This window comes from Pogoniulus pusillus, chromosome 22 (assembly GCF_015220805.1).
Source record: "Pogoniulus pusillus isolate bPogPus1 chromosome 22, bPogPus1.pri, whole genome shotgun sequence".
Taxonomy (NCBI): Eukaryota; Metazoa; Chordata; class Aves; order Piciformes; family Lybiidae; genus Pogoniulus; species Pogoniulus pusillus.
Window position 1 is genome coordinate 20,479,638 of NC_087285.1, and position 19,216 is coordinate 20,498,853.

Genomic DNA, 19,216 nt, shown 5'->3' on the forward strand with positions numbered 1-19,216 from the left:
AACACACTTAGCTCGCTGTGATTAGAAGTTGCTCCTCCTCACCTTGATAGGAGGGCTCAAGAGTTAGAAGGGTTAGGCTGTGCTTTGTTTCCATTCCTGTGCTTTGTTTCCATTCCTGTGCTGTGTCAGTGGGCTGTGCCAGGGTAATGACAATGGTTCTTGGAGAGTGTCAGTGCAGGGCTTTTTTATGGCTATTGCACTGACATGACAGAATCATAGAATCAACCAGGTTGGAAGAGACCCCCAAGCTCATCAGGTCCAACCTAGCACCCAGCCCTATCCAGTCAACCAGACCATGGCACTAAGTGCCTCAGCCAGGCTTGGCTTCAACACCTCCAGGGATGGTGCCTCCACCACCTCCCTGGGCAACCCATTCCAGTGCCAATCACTCTCTCTGCCAACAACTTCCTCCTAACATCCAGCCTGGACCTCCCCCGGCACAGCTTGAGACTGAGTCCCCTTGTTCTGTTGCTGGTTGTCTGGCAGCAGAGCCCAACCCCACCTGGCTACAGCCTCCCTTCAGGTAGTTGTAGACAGCAATGAGGTCACCCCTGAGCATATGAGCTGACTAATGGGTTAGAGAGCTGGCTTGGATCCCTGCTATGTGCCATGGGCTTATTCTGCCCAGGGAGGTGGTGGAGTCACTGTCCCTGGAGGTGTTCAAGAAAAGACTGGATGGGGCCTTTAGTGCCATGGTCTGGTTGACTGGATAGGGCTGGGTGCTAGGTTGGGCTGGATGTTCTTGGAGGTCTCTTCCAACCTGGTTGATTCTATATGATCTCTCTGGCCACTGTTGGCAGTTTTCTATCAGCTAACTTCCTATTGTCAATGCTATTTCTGCAGGTTAATTTGGAGAAGCAGGTTGTACTAATCAGGCACCAGAAGGGAAATTATATGCTTCAAGAGCTAACTATAAATGGAGCTGCTGAAAATGAAACAGCTTCTGATTAACTGCTTGTAGACAAGTCCTTGATCATCACATTTTATTCTGTCTTGCCTCGTTCAGGGACAGTAGTGGTTCTTTGGCTCCCAGCTGTCTTTAAGGGTTTCTGTACTCTTTGCTTACAAAGACCCAACAGAGAAGGGAAGAGTTCTGCTGTTTTGCCCTTTGCTGTCTGATCTTGTCATCAAATAGTGATGCTGTTGGTAATAAACTGGGTTATTAGCATTTTGGTGGTGATGTTTTTCTGCTCAGAGAACCCTGGGTTCAGTTCATGTTGATTTCAGCACACACTGTCCTGCTGGCTGAGGGTGTCTCTGTGCCCTGCTGCCCTTTTGCTTGCCTGTCACTGTACTGCTTTTTAGCTGCATAGCACTGAAAAGTTCATGTTTCTTTTTCCTCCTCTCTCTCCCAGTTGAGTTCTTCTTTCATGCAGAGAAAAACCTGCACTGGGAAGCTAACAGTGCTGTCAATTCTCTTCACAGATTGTGATCCCCTTCTTCAGCCTGCTGATCAAGGACATCTATTTTTTGAACGAAGGCTGTGCCAATCGCCTGCCAAATGGACATGTCAACTTTGAAGTAAGAGCTGCAAAATGCTTTTATAGAATCAGTCAGGGTTGGAAGGGACCACAAGGATCATCCAGTTCCAACCCCCCTGCCATGCCCAGGGACACCCTACCCTAGAGCAGGCTGCACACAGCCTCAGCCAGCCTGGCCTTAAACACATCCAGCCATGGGGCTTCTACCACCTCCCTGGGCAGTCCATTCCAGCCTCTCACCACTCTCATCCTGAACAACTTCCTCCTCACATCCAGTCTGAACCTCCCCACCTCCAGCTTTGCTCCATTCCCCCCAGTCCTGTCACTCTCTGACAGTCTAAAATGTCCCTCCCCAGCTTTTTTGTGGCCCCCTTCAGATGCTGGAAGGCCACAAGAAGGTCACCTCGCAGCCTCCTCTTCTCCAGACTGCACAGCCCAAACTCTTTCAGTCTGTGCTCACAGCAGAGCTGCTGCAGCCTCTGAGCATCCTCCTGGCCCTGCTCTGGACATGCTCCAGCATCTCCACAGCCCTCTTGTCCCAGCGGTTCTAGATCTGGATGCAGTACTCCAGGAGGGGTCTCATCAGAGTGGAGTAGAGGGAGAGAATCACCTCTCTGGCCCTGCTGGGCACACTTCTCCTGTTGCAGCCCAGGCTCTGGTTGGCCCTGCAGGATCTGTTCCACTCAGCACTATCTGAGACCCTTTGCCTGCAAGTTCAGTGACTGACTGTGCCAGAACAGGAGATCTCAAGTGACTGTGTGAGGGTTAAACCAAGCCCAGAATGGTTCTGGTTTTTAAAAGAGCAAGTATGTGTGTTTCATATAAACACTACAAGCAGGTCATCCTGACTTGCTTCATGTTGGTCAGCTGCTAGAAATAGTCTCAGCAGTATAAATGATTATTCTGATGGCTTGGAGGGGAAGATGACTCTTTCAGAAGACATGGAGAGCTGTTTTTCTTACATGCACACAGAAGCTAGGCTGTATGAAATGTGTTGTACTTTATCTGCCCTTTTAGCCCTTTCTCATTTTAAATCAAGAGGTTTGGCAGAGCAAGACATTACTTATGGTCATTTAAGAGAGATTAGAGTACAAGCAGAACTACATACAGAGTACAGGGTGTCCATGAGGTAAATGTCAAGCCACTGAGAGAAGGATCTGAATGTGTTACCTTCTGCCTGTAGGTTCTGCACAGCAGAATATCCATTAAAGGCAACAGAAGGATTTATATCTCCCACCACCACCCTGGCACTAGGTAGTATTAGTCACATATCCTGAATGTCCCAGGGTCTGTGTTGGGGTGGGTGACTACACCAGCACAAGCTGCTGGTGGCAATGAAGACACCCAGGTGTTCTGCCCTGCCAAGGCTGAGTTCTTGTGTCCTAGTGGAGGGGCAGAGATGAGATGCATCTGAAGTAGCTCCCCAGTGCCAGGAAGGAAAGAGTTCCTGAGCCCTCAAATGCTTTGCAGATCATTTCTCCAGTGTCTCTTTGGTTCCATTAAATTTCTACTCCAGTTATTGGCATTGTGAGATTGTGACTAATGCATGGAGCACTGAGCTTGACTTTGCCTTGAGTTAGATCTGAGATGTTACAAAGCCTAAAGGGAGTTGGAGTCACTCCACTTCATGTAATTTCTATCTCATCCTCCCTCCAGTGCCACCAAAGTTTATGTCCCCTGTTCTGAAGTACATGTGTGACCTCTACCTTTGCTCATGGATACATTTGTCCTTCAAGTGCAGACTGGGATGGCTCATCAGAAGAAATGCAGAGCACCTTTTCTCTCTCCCTTTCCCTTGACAAGGCACTGTGAAAATGCACCCACCTAAAGCGTAGAAGGTTTCCACAGTGCCTTTGTGCTGGATGTGAGGGGTCCTGCCTCATGGTCTTCTGCTTGGTTTGGTGAGATAATCTTGCTGGGTCTTAGAGGAATGGTTTTGTGTTTACAGAAATTTCTGGAACTGGCTAAGCAAGTGGGAGAGTTTATAACGTGGAAGCAGGTGGAATGTCCCTTTGAACAAGACCCTAACATCATCCACTACTTGCACACTGCTCCCATTTTCACTGAAGATGGTAAGACTCTGTCCAGCCTCTCATCCCTGAAAATATGCCTCTCCATCACTGCTGATGAACACCCTGAGCCATGCTTTGGTGCTGTCTTTCGCTGACCACTCCTGGTTCTTTCCTAGCTTTCCTGCCACGCAGTTTGCTTATCCCCACTCTATCAACATGGTTTTGCAAGTACAGCCAAGCTCGTGAAGCTGCTGCCTGGTTGCTTTTCTCTTGCCCATCAGCCACTTGCTCTTTCTCTGTAAAGCACTCTCTAGGAAGCTGCCACTGTGGCCCTGTTTTTGTAGTCACTAAAAGAGGCCACACAAGCACGTCACAGACAGCTCCGAATGTCAGCTGTCCCTTAGCTCCCCACTCTGTGATTGATGGAGCCAGAACTAATCTCTTCCACAAACTAGGGCTGTCATCTCTGGCTGTGAACACAGCCCAGGGTGATGGCAGCCCAGCTGCCCTCCTCCACTGCAGCAGAGAAAGACATTACCTACAGAGGAGAATCCTGAAGGAAATCTTTGCCAGTAATTAATTTAAGCTGTAGCTATGAAAGTCCTCTTCCAAAATGATTTCTCTCTCTGTCTTTTTGTGCTTCTCTGTCCTCTTCAGTTTGGTATCCAGCATGTCAGACTGTGTCATTTCATAGTGGTTCATGTCACTTGCCTCTTGGTGCATTGTCACGCACGGTATTGTCTGTAGCTCTGTTCCCATAAGCCACACTGGGGTTGTTTCCTCTTGCTTCTATAGGCAGTTTTCTGTACTGATCCAAGTTAATCAGACCAGACAGCTTTTGTGTCCCAGACTACTTCCCAACACAAAATACTGCTTCAGAAATCCTGCCTAAATCCTCAGAATGAACTGCCAAAGTAGAGTAATTAACATCATTATAGTAATATGCATAGAAAGGAGACAAGATGGAAGCAGTTGTCCTGGTTTTAAGGTCCAAAGGGACAGAATGTGAACATCAGGAGTAAAAATACAGTTTTTGGTCTGGTGGACCAAATTGGGTGACCTCAAGCCACTAATTCTTGGTAGCTTTTCTCCCTTGTACCCTCCCCTCTATTCACACTGCTCCGTGGAAGCCACAGCGAGCCAGGGGAAGCAGAGAGCAGAAATATCTGCCCTGAGTATAAGGTGGGAAGATCTTTGGAGAGGTGCAGCAGTGGAAATGCAGCTCTGCTGTGCTTGTTGCAGCATAGTGGAATAGTGAGCCCTCGCTGGGACATTAGAATGCTTCTGAATTGTAGCTCAGGCTTGGATGCTGAGATGGTTCCAGCATCAAAATCCAAAGCAGCGCTCCGCAGTCAGATGAGGAAATGTGTGTGAGCACAAATCACAGCCTACTTAAAAGCCTGTGAAGACAGTGAGATAGCAATGCACCACCAGCCTCTGCAGAAGAGACTCTGCTGCCTAGACACACTTTGGTGTCACAACATGCACCCTAGAGTGCAGTTCTGCAGGGGAAAAAGGCCTTTTTATTTTCTCCCACTGAGCTCCCTCTGTGGGTTGTGTAATTTGTTCCTCCCCTGAGGCTGCTTTGTCCCCACAAGCTTTACAAAGACTGAGAGAGACAAAGCTGTGCTAAGTGATGGAAATACCCTTCATTTTAAGCAGTGTATTTGTTTAGCTGCCAGCTCTGACTGTCTCTTGCTTTTTGTGCTCATAGAACACTTTGGTAGCAGCGCAGTGATGGAGTAAACAGGCCCAGATCTCCGTGTGCAAAGCCAGAGACCCAAGTTTCTCTTGCTGTGTGCTACAATACAGGACACAGAAGAATGCAGAGAGATAGGGGGCTGGGGCTGCTGTTGGAATAACACATATTTACCTTTTCCAGGTTTGTATCTGGCTTCCTATGAAAGTGAAAGTCCAGAAAACCAGACAGAAAAAGACAGGTGGAAATCCTTAAGGTAACCGCTCCTTTTATCAACTCATTTCTGAAGCACCTCCAAAATGCCCCACTGAGAGTCAAAGCTTGTGAAGCCCTGGCACTTAAGGCATGACCTCTGAAGGAGGTCTTGGCCATTTAAGGTTGATCTGTAGATCTGAGGCTACACAGATAAGACCTAATTGTAATCTCAAATTATCCACTGCTTAAAGAATAACCTCCACTTGTGCCTCTCTACAGAGCTGTAACCCACCCAAAAAAAGGCCTGGCGTAGGCAGAAAAAGCCCTGGGTGGTTAACTGCATCTTCCTACAGTTGGTGTCTCTCAGGAGGGCTGTGAACTGGTTTGGTGTGAGATCCTGAAGAGAGGAACTTTAAAACAAACACCACCACACCATCCCAGCCTCCCTTCTATAGTTACTTATTTTCTTTGTGCTTGTGTGTTTTGAATCTACAGATCCACTATTTTAGGGAAGACTTGAAGACTGAGAGCTTATTGCAGTAGGTCAAGGAAAAGAAATCCGCAAACATTTTGCACTACTGATTCCAAAGATGCCTGTTTGGGATTTAGACACTTTGTTTGTTTGTTTGTTTGAGTTTTTCTGTTGGGTTTTTTGGGGGTTGTGTTTTGGTTTTTTTGACTGCCTAACGTGGTGGATGAACTGGATTCATCCACTGAAATCAACAGAGCTGTGTGCACAAGGATGTTTTTTTTCTGAGAGAGAGAGAGGAAGGACAAACAGGCTATTTGAAGCTGTGCCCAAACTGCATCAGGATCACTGTAACTTTTGCCTCTGGAGGAGAACATACGAAAACCAGGAGCATGGAGAACCGTGGTACTGCAGAAGCAAATGGACAAGCATGAGAAAAAGAAAGCAAAAAAAGACAGAGATGAATATTTCAGAAGCAGGCGCTTCAGACAGCAGCTCTTTAAACCCTCTGAGGATTGTAAAATTAAATCAGACACAGACAGAGCAGCAATCTGGTTAATTGCTGAATGAAGAAGTTAATCTTCCATTAGCAGTCCCCCAGCCTTGTTGAACAAAGCACTGACTGCTACAGGTATAAGCTTCCAGTGGCTGAGAACTGACACCGCTCGCTCACGCCCGTCCGCGTCTGTCGCACGCAGACCACATCAGCATGGGACACTCAGACAAGCCCCAGGAGTTTTTGTGGCTCTTGCTCAGTTATTCTTCCCACCACTGCTGTTGCTTTTCTTACTGTGAATCTCGGCAGATCTGAAGAGGACACGATGTGCAGCTACCCCACCCCACCTAAAGTTGAACTGAAGAAGCAAATGGCTCTGGGCTCAACTTACGTCTGTGTTAATGTGTGTAGAGTATTCCCCAGTTTCAGTGCATCTTATGGAGGGGTTTGTCACACTCAAAAGATGCTGCAAAAAAACCCCAATCCATCAGGTTCCAATTAATGCAGTTCTGTTTATTTTGCACCATAGGACAGGAAGAGGGGAGTCATTGCTCTGAATTGGGGAATCGCATAGTATGCTTTAAAAAGGCAAAGCCTTTCAGGCTAGGATGATCACACTAAAGAATTGGTCATTCAGGAGCAAATAACCATTTCTTTCTGTTCACCATTTCCTTCCATGTAAAAATGAAGTAGGGACTGTGTCTTGTGTTTAAAGTTGTACGATAATCAAGGTGCTACTGTAATGCTTCTATTAAATTATAATGAACTAAATGGATCTTAGATTTACAACTGAGCCCTAAGAGTAGACTAATTGTGTGTGGAAGGAATGTTCCTACCTGCCCCGGAGCTTCAAAAAGCTTAAGTGAAACCTAAGTGCCAGATGATACTGAACCTTGCATTTCATTCCTGACTTGGTGCTGGCCTTTGAGGATGTTCAGTCTTGGTCTGTCCTCAGAAGAAGGGTGTAACCCTTTCTCTCAGGTCAGCAATGGTTTTATTTCACTGAAGGGAGTGATTCCAAGTAGCTGTAGTGTTTTGGGAAATGAGGCTCATCACAAAACCTGGCTGCACTAGCTTGTGCATTTAGCCAGAGAACTGGAACTGTTCCTGCCCTTTGCCAGCCCTCCGAAGTGATCTGTGCCTGAGTGAGTTGTTGAAACATGAGGCATTGGTGTTTTGAGGGCAGCTCTGAGAGCTGAGCTAATGGGGAGGTACAGCAGCTTGAGACGTGCTCTGTGTGAGGTACTGAAGATTCGCAGTGTCTGCAGAGCAGTTTTTGCCCTGGTTTTGGTCAGTGAAAGGCTGTGCAGTCTGGATCGTGGCCACCTGGAATTCAGTGCTCTGCAGCTGCAGAAATGAGCAGGACAGGCTGCTCTAGATTTGTGTGTTTAGGGGCTTGAGGCAGAACTTCTGTTCTCCTCCTGGTGCAGGTCTATCGGCGCATGAATCCCAGCAGAGGGAACGGAAAAAAGTCACGTTTACTCAAGGCTTGTGTGGAAGAGCTAAGTGTGAGGACTGCACACCATCACTGCAGGCAGAGGATGATCACTGCTCTGGTGATTCTCTTAAGAGGGTGTTTGTTATTTTTTGCACGTGAGCTGGGAGCTAAAGGTGCCCACGAAGCCAATCCCTGGGAGCTAAAGGTGCCCACGAAGCCATTCCTTCCAGCAGGACCATTTCCAGAACGATGTCATTAAAAGCCTGTTAAATTCCAACCAAATCCAGAGCAATAACCATCAAGAGCTCTACAGCAATGCTAATGTTTAAGCATGTTTGCTAAGTGGTTGTTATTCTCCGAATGCCTGCAGCTTTTTAGCAAGGCACAGAGCGGCTTGATAGTGGAAATGGGTTTTATTGATTGATTTCAACTGCCACCCAATGCAGGTGCTTGGGCCCTATCTGAAAACCTGCTCCTTAACATGCAAATCCTCACTCCTTTTCTAATGAGCCAATAGAGGCTGGCGCAGCTGAGATTGTAAGCCCCTGGAGACGAATCAAACTGTGATTTCTCATGATGATCCTTTATACTCTTGGGCACCTTCCATGAATTCAGTCAATTTGGTAAGTATGAGTTAAATTAGGTCTCATAACCTTTATCACTGTTGCAAACTAAACTGATTTCCTACTTCAGAACTTTCAAACCTTCAAGTGGAAGCAAAAAGGTCAAATTTAGGTGGGTATTAAGGGCTCAGTTGGACTGTCAGAAGCACTAAATTATCTTTAAGCCTTTATGTAGTCACTCATTTGAAAGGTCTTTCTTTCAGAGGTGCTAAACATCCTCATCTCTTGGTGAATAGTGAGACAGTTGCTGCTTTCTAGCGGTGTGTGGCATAGTGATCTGTGGTACCTGACCTCCAGAAATGCAAAACAACTTGGACATGAGAGCAGCTTCAAAAGAAGAGACAGCACAGTTAAAAAGCAGACTTTAGGAACCACAGCTTGTCTTCACATCACTTCATAACCAACATCTTACTACAGAAACAAGGTAAAGCCTTAAGTTTGTCAGGGGCATTTGTAGTTCCTATTTGGGTGTACAACACCCAACCACAAGAGAGTGGGTAGAGCCTTGCTTCACCAGCAGGCCTTACAAGGCACTGAGTACACCTGAAAGCAAAGGGTGATAATTCCAGCAGTAGATTTCTTCTTTGGGAAGAAAGGATAAACTTTGCATGAAAATGAGAAAAAAAGCACCTCCAATGATTAGTGTTTTCTTGGTACCAGTGTGTAAAGAACTTCCACTGTCCTGAAAAGGATGTGGTGTTGCTTTGTACCAAGCACTGAGTGGCTGTAAGGCCTGCAGTCATTGGGCTAACATCTAGACAAGGTATGAGTAGTAATGTCATGGCTTTTAATTCCCCTTTTCTCAGTGGATTTGCCTCCCTGGCAGCTGCTTGAACTAAGGCTGCCCAGAGAACAGAGGAAAACTAGACCTCTGGGGGTTAAGCCTGTAAGATGTGGTATGTGATGGTCTTTCAGAAGCACTAACTCAGCTTCTGTGCATCCAGCAATACTTTAAAAGACCCAACTGCATCTGAACCCTTTCTGCATCTCCTCCAGCGTAACCAGAGTGGTAGCAGAAGTCCTGGGGTGGCATTTCTGCAGCATGCCACTCTGTAGTGCAGGGCTGGGTAAAAAGCCCAGTCAAAAACAGTGAGGGAACTGGGTGCCTTCAGCTTGTGCTGAAGTCAGTGGATGAACTCCCTCGATGCCTTTTGAAAGACACCTAAAGCATACAGTCTTGCCCTCAATTTCACCGCAGCAGCACTCACATTACCAAATTAAAGGTGGCTGGATGTAGGTCTGCTAGGTGCAACTGAAGGTTGAGGGCAAAACCCTCTTGGAATGAGTCTAGCACACAAGAATTGAGCACCAGGGTTGCCATTAGGCAGTGAACACAGTCCTGTCACACAGCTGGCTGGAAGCTCCCCTTATGAGTGGAGGACATGCAGCTCTGGAAGCAAACTGTGATCCCAGCTGCTGCTGAGATGGCACTTTGTGGCAAAGTGTGGGCACAGCTGCTAAAGCACTTCAAATAAGAAACAGTTTGAGTGTGGGGATATTTTTGTCAACTTGAAAATCCTTCGTGATGTGGTCAGTGATGCTAAGATGGTCTCTCAAAATCAACCAGTCTCTTACTTGGTTACTTTGTCATGTTTTGTTGCAATAGTTTATGCACCTTTCATTAAAGCACATGAAGCACTGGCCTGCAGATGGCTGCAAACCCAGTTTAGAGCAGAGCTCAGTCGAGTGAATATGTCATTGGAGTTCCCAACCAGGAGACATGTTAGGAGAAAAGAGCTTGTTCTGCATATCAGTGTCAAACTCTTACCCAGTCAGCACTGCCTGGCCCCACAAGGACTGTGTGCCATAGAATGAGGCTGATCCCAGGCACAGCAGTGTGGCAGAGGAAAAACTCCCAATTATTTTGAAGGGCTTTGGAACAGTCCTGAGGTTATTTACTGTTGTATAGTTTTAAGTTATTCATGGAGATTAAACTGCATTGACGACTGGGGTAGTCCCTGGCCTTTCTTTGGAGCTAGGTTTAACTCACAGACAGGCAGGTTGCACTTAAAGGGATGAAAATCCAGCCTTAGCAAAAGGGTTTTTTTGTGGACATTGTTGAAAGTTTCAGCAGCAAATTCAAGGACTAAACCAGAACCAATGAATTAATTAATGTCTGAGAACAACCCTTGATTTTCTGGCTTTAAGAATTCTTTTTCTTTCCAGACTGGTAGAAATGAGCCTTAATATCTGTGGTGTCTCACTGGAAATTAAAACCCCTTTGATTGTGAACTGCTGATTCCATTGTCACAATTGCAGAAAGGGAGGTTAGGAATGGCAAGGAAGCAGGGAAAACTCTTTTGTCACTGCTCAGAGGCTCAACAAGGCTCTGAGCAGCCTGACCTAGTGGAGGATGGCCCTGCTTACTGCACAGGGGTTGGACTAGATAACCTTTGGAGGTCCCTTCCAACCCAAACCATTCTGTGATTCTCTTGTCCTTTTTAGCTATCTATTGAGTGAAATTACCCCAACAGGCTGCATAGGGCATTGCTGAACTGTGGCTGGGGAACAGCCATGTGGCAGCACACACTCAAACAGAGGGATGCAGAGGTGATGAGATGGTCCTGTACAAAAATGAAGTTCAAATTCATGCCTGAGCCTGCTCCCCTAGGTTTCTGATGCTGGGGTACACCCCTTTGCAAAGGGAAGAAGTTCTTGGAAGTTCAGCTGGGGCAAAACCTGCTTCCTTACCCAAAGGAATGATTGCAAGAAAATGTTTTGAACTAAGAGGTTCCTCCAGAGGACTTGAAAGAGTGAATAACTGGTTCCCCAGTTCAAGGGAACCCAGGGGAAAAGAAATACTTCAGGTTGTGAGAAGCTGAGCTGTGAGCTAAGCAAAGGGGGCAGCAAACAAAACAAGGTCTTTTTTTTGGCAGAGCAGATCTGGAGGCTAACCTGGTTTGCATTCATTTCTTCTAGGATTCTTTTTGCATGTTTCCAGATATGCAACAAATAGTAACTGCATTTGGCTGGCACTCAGGCCAGGCATCATCACATCCTGCAGTTTTACATCCTGCAAGATGTAGATAAGGAGCTGGTAGCTTGTATGGATGGTACCTCAGACACTCTGCATGGGTGCAAGACACTGAAACTCAGGCTATAACCTCAACTGCAGAAAAAAAGCCAGGTATGAGCGAGTCCTTTCTATGTCCCCTGCCTTTCTCTGTGGCCACTCACAGGCTGCAATGCTGTGGATTCAGAGTGGCTCAGACTGCTCACTCTTCCCTTGATGCCTTTTCCTCCGCAGAAATGAGATCTTGTTCCATAAACAGGTCTTGCAAAATGCTGTAGGACCATTTTGCTTGTTCTCTGCCATATCAGGGCTCTGAAGTCATACTCCAGAGCTCTCAGAACAGGAGTTCTTCCCCCTTTAATCCCTGTGGCCCTAAAACTGCCAGCCCAGACAGCAATGTTCCCAGACCACCTTGAAGGCAGAAAGCTTAGAGTTGGGAGTTCATGGCTGCTCTAAGTTAAATATCGCTGCAGGAAAGTTCATTCTAAGATGTACAAAGCACTTTTAAGAAACTCCTGACCAGAAAATTCCATAGCCCAGCTACCTTCCAGAGAAATATGACTTCCTCAGAGAGCTGTTACTGGTCAGTACTACATCACTGCTCTCATTGTTTCACTATGTTTCTAAAGTCTAAGGTCTTCTTACAACAAGTAAACGTACGATGGGTTCCGGCTGTGGGCCCGTGGGCAAAGAGAATAAATGGGCTGCAGTCAGGACAGTTGACATCATAGGTACTTGAGCAACAGCCCCCATTGGGTTATCACTTACAGTCTGTCCTCACCTTGAACTAGGAGGAACTGTCCCAGTAGAATCCTCCTAATTATTAAAGCTCAGTGAGAGATGCACACAGGTGCTTCAAGATACAGTTCTTACAGATGTACAGGTACAGGAGTATGGAAAAAGACCACTGCTAGGACACAACACAGGTGGGAAATACATTATCCTCTGGCTTTCAGAACTCTTAGCAGCTCATCAACTTAGAAAGGTGAGAAATCAGAGCTTGAGGTGCTTTCCTTTTTAGTGATAGTGACAGTGGTGGCTGCCTTACAGCTCAGCTCCGAGGACGCACTATTCTAAGAGATTGAATCACAGACCTAAAAGCACAGAGTGAAAATGGGTGAGCAGAACTGTCCTTGTTTTCAGGTGGAGAAATTCCAACCTCGGGTGACACACCCAGGGTCACCTGGGAAGCATTTCCTTTCCAAACAAACCACCCCATAAAGGTGACTGCCTTTTAGTTTGGCACTTCTGCCACACTCCTTTTTTCACAGCCGCGCCTAGAAAACTGGCAACCAAATTCTCATCTTGGGTGTTTAAACAGACTGAAGGTGGGAAAGAAACGTGGATGGAAAGACTGGTATCTACTGATCTTGTGAGCTAGAGTAATGAGAAGCTGTGCTTTCCCTGTGTCTTTGGGTTTTTATCTTTAAACGAAGCCACCTCCTGTTAGGATGAGCATTTTCCAGTCCAAACCGCGACCCCTGCTACCATCCATAGTACCCAAACCCAGGCAGCTTTGTTAGGAGCCCTCAGAACAAACGCTGACACTTTGATGAATTGCACAGAGCAGGAACCAGGAAGGTTCCTTGGCAGTGGCTGTTCTGGTTTTCTGGGTTTTTTTGTGACTGTACATAGACCTTGCAACATGTTAATGGTAATACTGCATCCTGTACCCCCCGCCCCGGACACTGTGAGGATAGCATGGTCATTGGTACGCTCATAGCTGTGGTGGAAAATGTCTTACCCTGCATTCATCATCCTAGTGCCCATCCTATTCCCAGGCCTTTTTTTGTTTCCTCTACACTTGTGCTATGGTTGTTATGATCTCCTTTTTGTCAGTCATGTTCCAGCTAACTTCCCTGTGTATAGAATTTATATATGACCCCCCCCCCCTAATTTATACTGTGTTTTAACAGTTTGCCTGAACTGTCTATGGTTTCTACATTTTTTTGTAATGTGAGTGTCAAATAATAATGATAATAATAATAAAATAAACCCCAAACCTAAGCTGTGGGGAGTTTGTTCTTGGATTTTTATTTGCAGTAGGGATTTCAACAATTACAGGTCTATATCGAGAGGTGATTCTGCCACTTTGGTGTGCTCGGGTCAGAGCTCACCTGGAGCACTGCATCCAGGTTTGCAGCCCTCAACACAGGAAGGACATGGTCCTGATGGAACAGGTCCAGAGGAGGGCCGCAAAAACAATCGGGGATTGGAGCACCCCAACTCTGAGGACAGGCTGATGGAGCTGGGAATGTTCAGCTTGGAGAAGAGAAGGCTCCAGAAAGACCTAATGAGGACCTTCCAGTACCTGAAGGGGGCTACAGAAAGGATGAAGAGAGACTGTTTGCGAAGGCCTGCAGTGATAGGACAAGGGACAAAGGTTTGAAATGAGAGAAGAGCAGATTTAGGTTGGATGGTAGGAAAATATTCTGCACTATGAGGGTGGGGGAGCACTGGAACAGGTTGCCCAGGGAGGCAGTTGAGGGCCCATGTCCAGAGATATTCAAGGTGATGCTCAGCAGGGCTCTGGGAAGCCTGATCTAGTTGAGGATGCCCCTGCTGACTGCAGAGGGGCTTGGACTGGATGACCTTTGGAGGTCACTTCCAACCCAGACTAGTCTATGATTCTATATAACCTAGGCTGTAAAGAAACTCTGGTTGCTTTGAAACTCCAGGAACACAAAGATGTCTCTGACTCTGCAGGGGAATTCATGAATGTGTGTGTAGGCACAGAAATCCCTCTGCTTTCTGCACAGAAATCCCTCTGCTTTCTGCACAGAAATCCCTCTGCTTTCTGCTCTTCCTCCTTTTCCACTTCACCGCTCCCCTCTTCATCCTCACACAGTCAGCACATCACACTGCATGCATTTACGCTCCAGGGAGAAGAGACAACTTCTCTTGGTTCCCATAATAAGGCATTTTCCCAAACAGGAGTCATGCAGTCAAAACTTCATAATGAGCGGAGAAAAAAGCTTGAGAGTGCCCCAAGTACTTTTAGTCTGCTCCTATAAAACTCTGTGGTACAACTGCTGTTTAAAGATGTTCTTTCATTATGGGATTGCAGTAAGCTGAGCTCCAGCTGAGGGACCCATTTCAGCAATAATATAGAGGAAAAGACATCCTTTTCCCAAGTGGCTTGAAATTCTTTTGAATAAAGAGGGAAGAGGTGAGGCTCCCACGCAGCTGGAAGTGGTGGAGTTTCCTTGATGCACTGTTAGGGTATCAGCAGAATCATAGAATCAGTCAGGGTTGGAAGGGACCTCAGGGATCACCTAGTTCCAGCCCTCCTGCCATGGGCAGGGACACCTCACACTCGATCAGGCTGGCCAGAGCCTCATCCAGCCTGGCCTGGGGCTCCCACCACCTCCCCGGGCAACCTGTTCCAGGGATTCACCACCCTTATGGTGAAGTACTTCTTCCTAACACCCAGTCTGAATCTCCCCATTTCCAGCTTTGTTCCATTCCCCCCAGTCCTATCACTACCTGACAGCCTAAAAAGTCCTTCCCCAGCTTTCTTGTAGGCCCTCTTAAGGTACTGGAAGGCCACAAGAAGGTCACCTGGGAGCCTTCTCCTCTCCAGACTGAACAGCCCCAAGTCCCTCAGTCTCTCCTCACAGCAGAGCAGCTTCAGCCCTCTGCTCATCCTCGTGGCCCCTCTCTGGACACCTTCCAGCACATCCATACCCCTCTTATACCAGGGGCTCCAGAACTGGCCATGGTACTCCAGGTGGGGTCTCACCAGTGCAGAGTAGAGGCTGCATCTGCACCCTGTTGCTTCTGTGAGAGTGGTTACTTCTGTTCAGCAAAGCCTGGGTCTGCCTGCTGATACCAAGTGAGGAGTTCTCTGTTCTAGGTAATGTCATTGGCCCCCAAGCTTGCAGAAGTGTGATGTGCAGCCCCATTTTGCAGCACAGTTCTCTCACTCAGGTGTTGGATCTCTTGCCAAAAGGGCCTGTGGAGTCATCTGGCTGATTTTCATCGATTGATGGAGTGGCTTAGCTGGCAAGGGACCTTACAGATCACCTAGTTCCTGTAAATTGCAGCTTGTTCAGGCTTCTCGGTGTCAAGCACCCATGTTTTTATTAGGCTCAAACATTTCAGCCCCCGGGAGGCTCAGCTGTGCCACAGAGTGAGCAAAATTGCAGTTTCCAAGTTTCAGCTGCTGCAATAAAAGGGAATAGATCAGGTCAGCTCAGCCTCGCCCAAGGCGATCCCAGCTGGGCAATCACTGTAAATTACCAAGGGGAAAAACAGGCTAAACACCAGACAGAAAGCACCTTGCTTGAGTGGCAACCTGCCAGCTGTCTGAGGCACAGCTTTTCCATTGCCCTTAACACCTTAATGCAACGTCTGAGCGTGCTGGGGGCACTGCAGGTAGCTCTGCCACCGGTCCCAGCTCAGAGACAGCCTTTATCCAGCCACAGCTTTTCACTCATGCATGTGTGAATGAACACAAGGTGCCCACACCCACTCAAACCTTCTGGGTCACTGCTCCTCAAGAAAGTGTCTAATAACTCATTAATAAGGAAAAAACGTGTGTCTGAGCCACAACCAGACCTTGTTCTTTTTGACCTGCCTGAATATTTCCATTGTTCTATTCCACTGCATAACCTGCAAAATAAAAAGGTCAATTCTAAAATGATCCCTTTCAAAAATGAACTTTCATGGTGTGCAGTGTGTCCAGCAGATCAAGGGAGGTTCTCCACCCCCTCTGCCCTGGTGAGGCCTCATCTTGAGTACTGCCTTCGGTTTTGGGCTCCCCAGTTTAATAAGAGAGGCAGAGATCTGCTGGAGAGGGTCCAGCAGAGGGCTATGAGGATGATGAGGGGAGTGGAGCACTGCCTGATGAGGAGAGGCTGAGGGACCTGGGGCTGCTTAGTCAGGAGAGAAGACTGAGAGGGGATTTAATTAATGTCTATAAATATCTGAGGGCTGGGGGTCAGGAGGGGACAGGCTCTGCTCATTGCCCCCTGGGATAGGACAAGGAGCAATGGATGCAATGGATGCAATGGATGAAAGCTGCAGCACAGGAGGTTCCAGCTCAACACAAGGGGGAATTTCTTTCCTGGAAGGGTCCCAGAGCCTGGCACAGGCTGCCCAGAGAGGCTGTGGAGTCTCCTTCTGTGGAGCCTTTCAAGGCCTGTCTGGATGTGCTCCTGTGTGACCTGAGCTAGATTGTGTGGTCCTGTTGTGGTGGCAGGGGGGGTGGGCTTGATGATCTCTTTGGGTCCCTTCCATCCCCTGACGTCCTGTGAGCCTGTGAAATACTTCTGTCAGTGCCTTCTTCCTTTTCCGTTCTGCTGATTGACTCCATCCAAGCTCCTCTTCCCTCACTGAATTTACGTATGTCATACCAATCCAGCACAGGGGCTCTCTTGATCAGTAGTTACAGTAGTTTGTGACTTGAATGATATCTTTTCCCTCATTAGAATCATAGAATCAGCCAGGTTGGATGAGACCTCCAAGCTCATCCAGTCCAACCTAGCAGCCAGCCCTGGCCAACCAACCAGACTATGGCACTAAGTGCCCCAGCCAGGCTTGGCTTCAACACCTCCAGGCACAGTGACTCCACCACCTCCCTGGGCAGCCCATTCCAATGCAAATCACTCTCTCTGACAACAACTTCCTCCTAATATCCAGCCTAGACCTCCCCTGGCACAACTTGAGACTGTGTCCCCTTGTTCTGTTGCTGGTTGTCTGGGAGAAGAGCCCAACCCCACCTGGCTACAGCCTCCCTTCAGGTAGCTGCAGCCAGCAATGAGCTCTGCCCTGAGCCTCCTCAGAAATTACCCTGATGGTTTTTCCACCCCTATTCACTTCAGTGCTGTTGTTACTCTGCTCCTGAGCTCCCAAGCAAAGCTGCAGCTGATACTACCTAGCTGAGGGGATCTGTGCAGTTCTCTCCATCAGTACCAAAACCAAATCATGAAGCTGCAGACATCCCTGACCAGCTAAAGGCAAAGCACAACTGCTACCCAACTGCTCTCTGACACTAACCAGAGGCAGGGTGGAAACAAAACCAATGCACCGTTAATTAAGAGAAAGCAAGCACAGCACTGTAAGTACTGAAAGCCAGGAATTTTGGGCCCCATTGTGGAGCCTTTCTGAGGCTTTGGGCAAGGCAGACAACTGCTGCTTTAAATTTTGTATCTGAACAATGAGAGGACTAAATGAGATTTACATCTCCTGCCTAGCTGCTGCGAGGATGGGTCACCTACTGCTGTAAGGCAGGGACCACAGCAAACTGCATTTGCAAGCAAACGTTTCGAGTGTAGCTTTTCATACATGACAAATATGTCCCACCAGGATCATTACACTGAATTGTAACAGATTCTGCTCTGCAAAGCAATCTAAACCACGGCTGCCTTGTGTGTTACTCTCTCCTCGAAGTCTACATACATTTGGTGTTGTAAAGTCTAATTAAACAAGGAAACAGCTCGTATAAACAACAGTAAATACCATCAGGGCTGACAGCAGTAGCTGTAACTACACTCAAATGGGTTTCCTTCCCAGTTTGGTAAAGACTACGTTTCTCTCCTTTGATTCTTCACTGTTAGATTATTCTTGCCTTAAAAATGGCCATTCCTAGAGGGGCTGCTGCTTTGTTCGCACTGCGCAACCCGGCGAGTTTCTGCTGGCTTCACCCTGCTCTGAGATAAGCACTTCAACTCCAGCTGGCATCTCTCTACTGCTGAGGCTCCACTGCCACCTCCTGAACAGGGAGGAACATGAACTGCTTTCAGTTCTGCTTTTCTTTTGACAGTCTGTAGATTCCTCCTCCTCCTTGCCAGACCTTGTCAATAGTCCCTCCCCAGCACTCCTGCAGCCCCCTTCAGATACTGGAAGGCCACTCCAAGGTCTGCTCGAAGCCTTCTCTTCTCCAGGCTGCAGAGCCCCAACTCTCTCAGCCTGTCCTCAGAGCAGAGCTGCTGCAGCCCTCTGAGCATCCTTGTGGCCCTCCTCTGGACTGGCTCCAACAATTCCACATCCTTCTTGTACTGGGGGCTCCAGAGCTGCACCCAGTACCCCATGCCTGCATGCCCACATGTGCCCACTTGCTCTCTGTATATATCATTTTATCCCCCTTTTTTCCTTATTTTCTGCCGCTTGTGGTCTGGAAGAACTCCTCAGGCAGTGTTGGGGAAACTGTTAACACTTTGCAGATGTTGCTGCTAGTTTTATAAGTCACAACCAATCATAGAATCAGTCAGGGTTGGAAGGGACCACAAGGAGCAGCCAGTTCCAGCCCCCCTAGACCAGGGCAGGTCTAGGCTGGATGTGAGGAGGAAGTTGTTGGCAGAGAGAGTGATTGGCATTGGAATGGGCTGCCCAGGGAGGTGGTGGAGTCTCTGTTCCTGGAGGTGTTCAAGAAAAGACTGGATGGGGCACTTAGTGCCATGGTCTGGTTGACTGGATAGGGCTGGGTGCTAGGTTGGCCTGGATGAGCTTGGAGCTCTCTTCCAACCTGACAGATTCCATGATTCTGTGAAGTGATGCCATGCTGAGGGACATCGGTTAGCACCAGGTTTGGCAGAGGTAGAGGAAGGTGGGCTGCGAGCACATGAGAGGCCTTTTCCGGACGAAACGACTCCACGCTCCTGCGACCCTGTGGCTCCGTCCCTGCGACTCGCTCGCTCCACGGCTCCGTGAGGCGCTGCCCCCGGCGCCCGCCAGCGCTTCCCGCGGCTCTCTGCGGCTCTTCCCTCCCCCTTCCTCCCTTTTGCCTCCTTCCTCCGCTAGGCGGCGGTGTTGGGGCCGTGCCCGCCCTTTACGCCGGCGTCTGACAT

At 47.9% G+C, this 19,216-nt stretch overlaps 1 protein-coding gene across 5 annotated transcripts in view; it reads left to right on the forward strand.

The window, feature by feature from the left end:
* The window catches only part of RASGEF1C (RasGEF domain family member 1C), an 89,123-nt gene extending 75,690 nt beyond the window's left edge, over positions 1-13,433 (forward strand). For 3 of the 5 annotated variants that reach the window (XM_064162137.1, XM_064162135.1, XM_064162134.1), the window contains exons 11-14: positions 1,426-1,521; positions 3,430-3,553; positions 5,376-5,448; positions 5,883-13,433. In XM_064162137.1, the coding sequence (XP_064018207.1) occupies positions 1,426-1,521; positions 3,430-3,553; positions 5,376-5,448; positions 5,883-5,907 (318 nt within the window). In that variant the 3' untranslated portion in view covers positions 5,908-13,433. The remainder of the gene's footprint in view (positions 1-1,425; positions 1,522-3,429; positions 3,554-5,375; positions 5,449-5,882) is intronic. The other 2 variants (XR_010306469.1, XR_010306468.1) reach the window with 2 other exon arrangements.
* The last annotated feature ends 5,783 nt before the right edge of the window (positions 13,434-19,216 follow it).